This window comes from Vulpes lagopus, chromosome 8, assembly GCF_018345385.1.
Source record: "Vulpes lagopus strain Blue_001 chromosome 8, ASM1834538v1, whole genome shotgun sequence".
Taxonomy (NCBI): Eukaryota; Metazoa; Chordata; class Mammalia; order Carnivora; family Canidae; genus Vulpes; species Vulpes lagopus.
In genome coordinates, this window is record NC_054831.1 from 1,245,835 (window position 1) to 1,255,555 (window position 9,721).

The 9,721-nt window shown below is 43.2% G+C and overlaps 1 protein-coding gene across 1 annotated transcript; it reads right to left on the reverse strand.

The window, feature by feature from the left end:
• On the reverse strand, positions 1-951 carry LOC121497003 (olfactory receptor 12-like). The gene has a single exon (XM_041765975.1). The coding sequence runs from the start codon at positions 949-951 to the stop codon at positions 1-3; it is 951 nt and encodes a 316-aa protein (XP_041621909.1).
• Between the last annotated feature and the right edge of the window lie 8,770 nt (positions 952-9,721).

Sequence of the window (9,721 nt, forward strand, 5' to 3'; positions counted from 1 at the left end):
TCATATGGTCATGTGTTTCTGGCCCAGCCTCTGCACAGCCTCCTTCACATCCTTGTTTCGCAGACTGTAGATGAGGGGATTGAGCATTGGGATGACCAACGTGTAGAAGACAGAGACCACCTTGCCTTGCTCCATGGACTCAATTGCTCCTGGCTGGGCATACATGACAAAGAGAGTCCCAAAAAAGAGAGTCACTACAGTCATGTGGGAGCCACAAGTGGAGAAGATCTTGCGTCTCCCAGCTCCTGACCGCATCCTCAGGATGGTCGCTATGATGTAGCCATAGGAGATGAGGATCACAAAAGCCAAACCCACAATCATGAACCCACAGATGCCAAACATGAGAAGTTCATTGATGGCCGTGTTGCCACAGGCGATCTGGAGCAGAGGGGGCACATCACAGAAGAAGTGGTTGATGCGGTTGGAGCTGCAGAATGGGAGGTGGAATGTGAAGCTGGTCTGCACAACAGAGTTGAAGCAGCCTCCACAGTAGGCGCCCAGCACCAGGCGAGTGCAGGCAGACTGGCACATGGTGATGGGGTAGCGCAAGGGGTTACAGATGGCCATGAAGCGGTCATAGGCCATAACACCCAGGAGGAAGCCTTCTGTTGTGGCCAGCAAGGAGAAAAAGAAAAACTGGGTGGCACATCCTGCAAAGGTGATGACCTTGGATGAGGAGAAGAAGTTGGCTAGTGCATTGGGGGCAATGACAGATGAGTAGCACAAGTCCACAAAGGAGAGGTTCTTGAGGAAGAAATACATTGGGGAGTGCAGGCGGGCATCCAGGGTGATAACAATGATCATGAGGATGTTGCCCAGTACAGTCACCATATACAGGGCCAGGAACACAGCAAAGAGCAGGGCCTGGGTGTCCAGGCCACCTCCAAATCCTTCCAGGACAAAATCTTGAAAGTAGGCCATGGAGAGGTTTCCATTCCTGTGAGGTGGCATGAGCCTCAGTCCTCTCCACGGGAATTACACCTCCAGTATTAGCAGATTAAGTAGGTCAAGCTAAACCTCTGCTGAAGATAATTTAGAAAAGATAACAAAACCAAAATCTGAAGGTAAAAGGGAGTTAATGGGTTAGTGATGAATTTCTAAACAAAGTTCAAGTTAAACACATAGGCCCTAGGATTTCATTACTGAGAGCTTATATTTCCTTGTTACATAAGCCCATTTTGCAGAAGAATCTCTGAGGGCAGGTGGTTATCAGTGAGGGTTCGACTGTTGTGTGGAACTCCTGCTACAGTGGTTGGTTACCAGGGACAATGCTAGATGCACCATAGGAGTGAGATAAATCTGGAGTAGGTATGCAGCTCAGCTCCTGACCATTTCAATCTCTGAAACTGTAATAAGATGTGAACTGAGTACTAGCACCTCTGACACTTTGCAAAAATAAGCATATCTCAAGAGGAAGACACATCATCCTAGACCACAGGTGTTATGTATAAATGTTTTTTTAATGATAAATTTATTTTTTATTGGTGTTCAATTTTCCAACATACAGAATAATACCCAGTGCTCATCCCGTCAAGTGCCCCCCTCCGTGCCCGTCACCCATTCACTCCCGCCCCCTGCCCTCCTCCCCTTCCACCACCCCTAGTTCATTTTCCCGAGTTAGGAGTCTTTATGTTCTATCTCCCTTTCTGATATTTTCCACACATTTCTTCTCCCTTCCCTTATATTCCCTTTCACTATTATTTATATTCCCTTAATGAATGAGAACATATGTTTGTCCTTCTCCGATTGACTTACTTCATTCAGCATAATACCCTCCAGTTCCATCCACGTTGAAGCAAATGGTGGGTATTTGTCATTTCTAATGGCTGAGTAATATTCCATTGTATATCTATAAATGTTTTGTGTCAATACTGCCCGACAGATTTCTAAAATTGAGGAGTTCCTGCAGTATGGATTAAAAATTCAGAAACAATAGAAAAACTCAAAGAGGTTCTAGATTTTGGAGTTGACACACCAACTCTAAAGTTATTATGTATAAAGGAAAAGTTCAGACTAAGAATTATAGCCAAATGAAGAAACAATGAAGAGACTAATATATAACTTTTTGGAAGTACAGTGGCTAAAATTAGGAACTCAGTGAATGTACTTCACAGAGTAGAAATAGCTAAGGAGAAATTTGTGAACTAGAATACAGATCAGTAGAAAATATTTAGAGTGAGATATTGAGAGACAAAAGGAGAGAAAAGTCAGGAATGAGGGTTTGAGTTAAAATATATAGGGACATCCATATCCATAAAAAATAAATTTATAAAAAAATTTTCTTTTGTAAAATAAAACATAACTGACTCGAGAAATATATAATCTGAGCAGACATATAACAGAATGAATCAGAAGTCAAAAAACATTTCTAACAAAAAAAAGATCAGGACTAGATGGTTTCAGTGGTGACTTTTATCAGTGAATACAGAATTAACACAAGTACGCTCAAAGTCTAAAAAGTAGATAGGAGAAAATACTTCTTTTTTTTTCTTTTTCTTTTCCTTTTTATTTTTTTTAACTGGAGTTCAGTTTGCCAACATAGCATAACACCCAGTGCTCATCCCACCAAATGCCCCCTTCAGTGCTCATCACCCAGTCACCCCAACCCCCTGCCCACCTCCCTTTCCACTACCCCTTGTTTGTTTCCCAATTAGGAGTCTCTCATGTTTTGTCACCCTCACTGATATTTTCACTCATTTTCTTTCCTTTCGCTTTTATTCCCTTTCACCCTTTTACTATTTTTTATATTCCCTGAATGAATGAGAGGATAAAATGTTTGTCCTTCTCTGATTGACTTATTTCACTGAGGATAATACCCTCCAGTTCCATCCACGTCGAAGCAAATGGTGGGTATTTGTCTTTTCTAATAGCTGAGGAATATTCCATTGTATACATAGACCACAGCTTCTTTATCCATTCATCTTTCTTTTTTTTTTCACTAAACTCATACCTTTCAATAGTAACTCTGAATGTTAATGGGCTTAATGACCCCATCAAAAGGCGCAGGGTTTCAGACTGGATAAAAAAGCAGGAACCATCTATTTGCTGTCTACAAGAGACTCATTTTAGACAGGAGGACACCTACAGCCTGAAAATAAAAGGTTGGAGAACCATTTACCATTCAAATGGTCCTCTAAAGAAAGCAGGGGTAGCCATCCTTATATCAGATAAACTAAAATTTACCCCGAAGACTGTAGTGAGAGATGAAGAGGGACACTATATCATACTTAAAGGATCTATCCAACAAGAGGACTTAACAATCCACAATATATATGCCCCAAATGTGGGAGCTGCCAAATGTATCAATCAATAACCAAAGTGAAGAAATACTGGGATAATTACACACTTATACTTGGCGACTTCGATCTAGCTCTTTCTATACTCGATAGGTCTTCTAAGCACAACATCTCCAAAGAAATGAGAGCTTTAAATGATACACTGGACCAGATGGATTTCACAGATATCTACAGAACTTTACATCCAAACTCAACTGAATACACATTCTTCTCAAGTGCACATGGAACTTTCTCCAGAATAGACCACATACTGGGTCACAAATCGGGTCTGAACCGATACCAAAAGGGGAATTCTATCAGACGTTTAAAGAAGAAACCATACCTATTCTACTAAAGCTGTTTGGAAAGATAGAAAGAGATGGAGTACTTCCAAATTCGTTCTATGAGGCCAGCATCACCTTAATTCTGAAACCAGACAAAGACCCCACCAAAAAGGAGAATTTCAGACCAATATCCCTGATGAACATGGATGCAAAAATTCTCAACAAGATACTAGCCAATAGGATCCAACAGTACATTAAGAAAATTATTCACCATGACCAAGTAGGACGTATCCCTGGGACACAAGGCTGGTTCAACACTAGTAAAACAATCAATGTGATTCATCATATCAGCAAGAGAAAAAAAACAAGAACCATATGATCCTCTCAATAGATGCAGAGAAAGCATTTGACAAAATACAGCATCCATTCCTGATCAAAACTCTTCAGAGTGTAGGCATAGAGGGAACATTCCTCAACATCTTTTTTTTTTTAATTAATTTTTATTGGTGTTCAATTTACCAACATACAGAAAAACACCCAGTGCTCATCCCGTCAAGTGTCCACCTCAGTGCCCGTCACCCATTCCCCTCCAACACCCGCCCTCCTCCCCTTCCACCACCCCTAGTTCGTTTCCCCTAGTTAGGAGTCTTTATGTTCTGTCTCCCTTCCTGATATTTCCCAATATTTCTTTTCCCTTCCTTTATATTCCCTTTCACTATTATTCATAGTCCCCAAATGAATGAGAACATACACTGTTTGTCCTTCTCCGATTGACTTATTTCACTCAGCATAATACCCTCCAGTTCCATCCACGTTGAAGCAAATTGTGGGTATTTGTCGTTTCTAATTGCTGAGTAATATTCCTCATCATCTTAAAAGCCATCTACAAAAAGCCCACAGCAAATATCATTCTCAATGGGGAAGCACTGGGATCCTTTCCCCTAAGATCAGGAACAAGACAGGGATGTCCACTCTCACCACTGCTATTCAACATAGTACTGGAAGTCCTCGCCTCAGCAACCAGACAACAAAAAGACATTAAAGGCATTCAAATTGGCAAGGAAGATGTCAAACTCTCCCTCTTCGCAGATGACATGATACTCTACATAGAAAACCCAAAAGACTCCCCGCCAAGATTGCGAGAACTTATACAGCAATTTGGCAGCGTGGCAAGATACAAAATCAATGCCCAGAAATCAGTGGCATTTCTATACACTAACAATGAGACTGAAGAGAGAGAAATTAAGGAGCCAATCCCATTTACAATTGCACCCAAAAGCATAAGATACCTAGGAATAAACCTAACCAAAGAAGTAAAGGATCTATACCCTAAAACTATAGAACACTTCTGAAAGAAATTGAGGAAGACACAAAGAGATGGAAAAATATTCCATGCTCATGGATTGGCAGAATTAATATTGTGAAAATGTCAATGTTACCCAGGGCATATTACACGTTTAATGCAATCCCTATCAAAATACCACGGACTTTCTTCATTCATCTTTCAATGGATAAAACACTTCTTAATTCATTCCATAATGCCCGTATTGTTTTCACACTAAACGGAGTCAAAGTTGCTGCAAGGAAATGAAGCTACATTTCAATATGTAATGAATATGGATATAAGGATCCTTATCCAAGTCCAAGTAAACTAAATCCAGCAGAACTTCACAGGGATTATACAGCATAACTAAGTGAGAGTTATCCAAGGAGTGCAAAGACAGGTCAATACACAAAAGTCACTCAATGTAATACACCATACAAATGGAATTAAGGGGGGAAAGCTACATGATCATCTTAGTAGATACAGGAAAAGTACAAGACATCGCTAGAAGAAGTGAACGAAGACCTACATAAATGTAAAGATATCCCAGGATCATGGACTGGAAGGCTTACTAATGTCAAGATGTAGCACTCCCCATATTTATGTACGGATTCAATGTAATCCTATGGAAATTCCAATTCCCTGGTTTTGGGGGGGGTGTTTTGTTTTGTTTTGTTTTGTTTTCAGCATTGACCCTAAATAGCTGAAACAATATTTGAAAAGGACAAAGTCGGAGGGCTAACACTTCCTGATTTAAAAACTGACTTTGAAGTAGAACAGTGTTGTGCTTGCACAAGGATAGACATAGACCAAAGGAATGGAATCACAATACAGAAATAAACTCACACATCAGCGATACTCAACCAGGGGCCGAATAATATTTTATTATTAAAAATATTAAAAATAATGACTAATGGACAAGACTCTAGAATATTCACCAGCATTTTAAACTGAGAGAATTTAATTGAAGCACATCAACCATTCTAAAAATACATGAGTTCATAATATTGAAGAAGAAAACCCCTTCATTGTCTTCCTTTGGAGGATGATGCTGAGGGAATCCACACAATGACCCTCACAGTGGGGAAATAATTGTTTACTTTTTTAATTCTTATTTTTTAATAATAAAAATATTTTTTATTGGTGTTCAATTTGCCAACATACAGAATAACACCCAGTGCTCATCCCGTCAAGTGCCCCCCTCAGTGCCCGCCACCCAGTCACCCCCACCTCCTGCCCTCCTCCCCTTCTACCACCCCTAGTTCGTTTCCCAGAGTTAGGAGTCTCTCATGTTCTGTCTCCATTTCTGATATTTCCCACACATTTCTTAATTCTTATTTTTAAAGATTTTATTTATTTATTCATGAGAGACAGAGAGAGGCAGAGACACAGGCAGAAGGAGAAGCAGGCTCCATGCAGGGACCCCGACGTGGGACTCGATCATGGGTCTCTAGGATCACACCCTGGGTTGAAGGTGCTGCTAAACTGCTGAGCCACCCAGGCTGCCTGGAAATAGTTGTTTAAGGGATTTTCCCTTTGAATATTGCAACTAATAAATGAAGATTGAAATACGGAATATGAGTATTCTCATCTTATAAACCGCTAATGAAACATCCAGTTTAGGTAAGATTAATGACCACTGTTAATACAAATCAAGAAATGCAGCCAGGTGGACCTCAGAGTGGAAGTACACACAATAGTTATGAAATATTCTTACCAAAAATCAATTGTAAGTCAGACTGAGCCTTAGGACCTACCAGTTTCCCAGAATGTAAGAAGCAACACAATATGCTAATCAACCCTACAGGGACAGCATCAGCCAAACCTGTGATGTGTGTGAGAATACACGCATTGCAGGATAAAAAACGAATTTTCTTCAATAAAAAAGTTGAAGTAATAATATTGAAAGTGAAATAAGTCAATCGGAGAAGGACAAACATTATATCTTCTCATTCATTTGGGGAATATAAATAAGAGTGAAAGGGAATAGAAGGGAAGGGAGTAGAAATGGGTAGGAAATATCAGAAAGGGAGACAGAACATAAAGACTCCTAACTCTGGGAAACGAACTAGGGGTGGTGTCAGGGGAGGAGGGCGGGGTGTGGGGGTGAATGGGTGACGGGCACTGAGGGGGACACTTGACGGGATGAGCCCTGGGTGTTATTCTGTATGTTGGCAAATTGAACACCAATAAAAAATAAATGTATTATACTTTTTAATTTATTTATGATAGTCACAGAGAGAGAGAGTGAGGCAGAGACACAGGCAGAGGGAGAAGCAGCTCCATGCACCGGGAGCCCGATGTGGGATTGGATCCCGGGTCTCCAGGATCGCGCCCTGGGCCAAACGCAGGCGCCAAACTGCTGCACTGCCCAGGGATCCCAAATAAATTTATTATTAAAAAAAAGAAAATAGAGGGACAGGCGGCCAGTGAATGAGAGACTTTAGAGGCATCAGAGAACAGTGGATGGATGTTATTGAATCCTGTTCCAAAACAAAGTATAAAGGAAAAATGAGCCAATCTGGACAATTAAAGCACTAAATGGAACTTTTATAATATTAAGGGTAATATTAATTTCTTTGTGGAAAATAGTTAAGTTGAAGTTGTCTTTAAAGTCACTGTTGAGAGGGATTAGATATGATTGACTGTAGATTGATAATTATTGAAGTTGGTTGGTGCAAATGGGTAATCCATTATTACTCTAGTTCCATGTCTGAGTGTTTGAGAACATCCATAATAAAGAGAGTCAAGGAAGTGACACACAGAGGAGAGGAGCCAGATGTGCTGTACACATTTGAAAATGTGCACAATCCTGCTAATCATCAGGAGAAAGCAAGTTCCCATGTTAAAAACGTCCTCCTGCACACCCGCCCAAATGTCTCAAAATTAGCAGAGGGGCAGTAACCAGCGGTGTTGAGGACGGGAGCCACTGGAAGGGAGTGTAAATCAGGACACGTTTTTCATTTTCTACTGATGTGGAGGATCCCCATCCTCACCTATGTCTTCACTTTCCCTCTGGAAATGTGCACAGGTGCACAGGGAGACCACAGGGAGGCTGTTTCCGGCAGCGTTAGTACCATGGCTGCACTAGTGAGTTGTGGTGTGTTGCCTGGCGGAGAACTAGACAACGGTAAACAGGAAGCAGCATGATGCTGACCGTGGACCACAGCCTGAGAACAGCTGCTCATCACAGGTCAGGCTCAGGTCACCCACTCTCAAAGCCCGGATTTCCAAAGGCAGTTGGTCCTCAAGGACCCAAGTCATCCTGTTCAAAACTGCTTGCTCAGATCCAGGTGGAGGAGGTCACCACCAGGACCCACACCACACCCGTCTCCCTCTCCCCTGATCACCCTGGGCTGTCCTGACAATCTGCATTGACACCCCCTGCCTCCACCACACCTGTCAACTCAAGACCCTTCTCATGTCTCATGTGAATGGTCGCAATGGTTTCATAATGAGCTCTAGCCTGCCCATTCCCTACTTTGTGTCCCGCAAAGAGCTCCTTGTGCAGAGTCACCAAATCCTCCCTCATTTCATATTGCTCCCTAATGCAAATGAGTGACAGCTTCCCCACCAGCTGAAGGACGTGGAGAGGAGCCCAGAAGGGTCTGGAACCCTCAGCTCCAGACAGGGACATCATGCTCGGAGATTCTCTGATTCTCTCCATCTGTCATGAATGTCTGTCTACCCCCATCCAACTTTAGTGTGTGACCAGCTCTCATCACCCAATGGGCTCTCTGTCACCTCTCTGATGTGACAGTTTCCTGTTTGTGCCATCAGCAGCCTGGTCACGCCCACCTCACTGCCTGTGTCCCATGAAATTTCAACTGTTTGTTGTAAAGTCGGCCTTTTTACAGAGCCATGAGCTCCCAGGGCTGGCCCTGGTCTACCGTATTTCTGCATCCCCCACCCCGTGGCCATGTCCCTTAGAAGGGTGTGCTCAGTACTCTTGTGAGCTACTGATTTGAGCCTGAGAAATGCACTTCAGGTCACGAGGGAGCATGGTGCTGTGATCTCTGCTTACAATGAAAACCGGTCTCTTTAGCTGGAATGACCCTGAAGTCCAAGACAGTGCTGGCCAGGGCAGGAGTGGGGTCACCCCTTCAACTGCTGAGGCAAACCCTGAGTGCTTACTCTCTACCTTAGCTCTAATGCCTCCCTTACCACATGGTGTCCTTCATACCTGGCAGCCCTGAGCGATGACTGCCTTGACCCTTACTTCCTCCAGGTGAGGGTCATGACTGTTCAAGATCACACAGCCACACCGGCTCTCCCAGGGTCTCCCAACCTCCTGGCCCACATCTGTGCTGATGATGACGAGGTTAGCAGGAGGACTCTCACCCTTCATCCTTCATTAATGTCTCCCATGCAATGAAGAAAGAGTGGGGAGGTGGAAGGGGAGGACCCTCAGGGACCCAGGTATTCTGGCGGGTACCAGAGGTTCAGGCTTCAGGATACTCCTTGATCTTTGGTAGGCTCATGGGAGGGAAGGGTCTCAGCTCACCTCAGTTTCCACGTCTTGTTGCATCAGCCAGGCAGCAGGGCAAGGACCTGCACATTGGGGTCACTGTGCTGGGAAGGTCTCTCCTCCTGCAAAGCTGGGACTTGGAGCCTTGAATGGCCAATTAGGTGAGCTTGTTTGTGTTCTGGCCTCTGGAGTGCTCTGGGACTCCTGGTTCTCCTGGGTTCTCCTGTCACCAAGCTTTCTCTGACTGCCCTCCCCTACACATCCATGCACCCAAGTCTGGAAGTTTCTGTGGTCCCCAGGGGGTGAGCAGAAGATGAGCATAAACTCTAATAGCCTCGCTGTGGCCCTGAGTTGACTGTCCTCCCAGGGG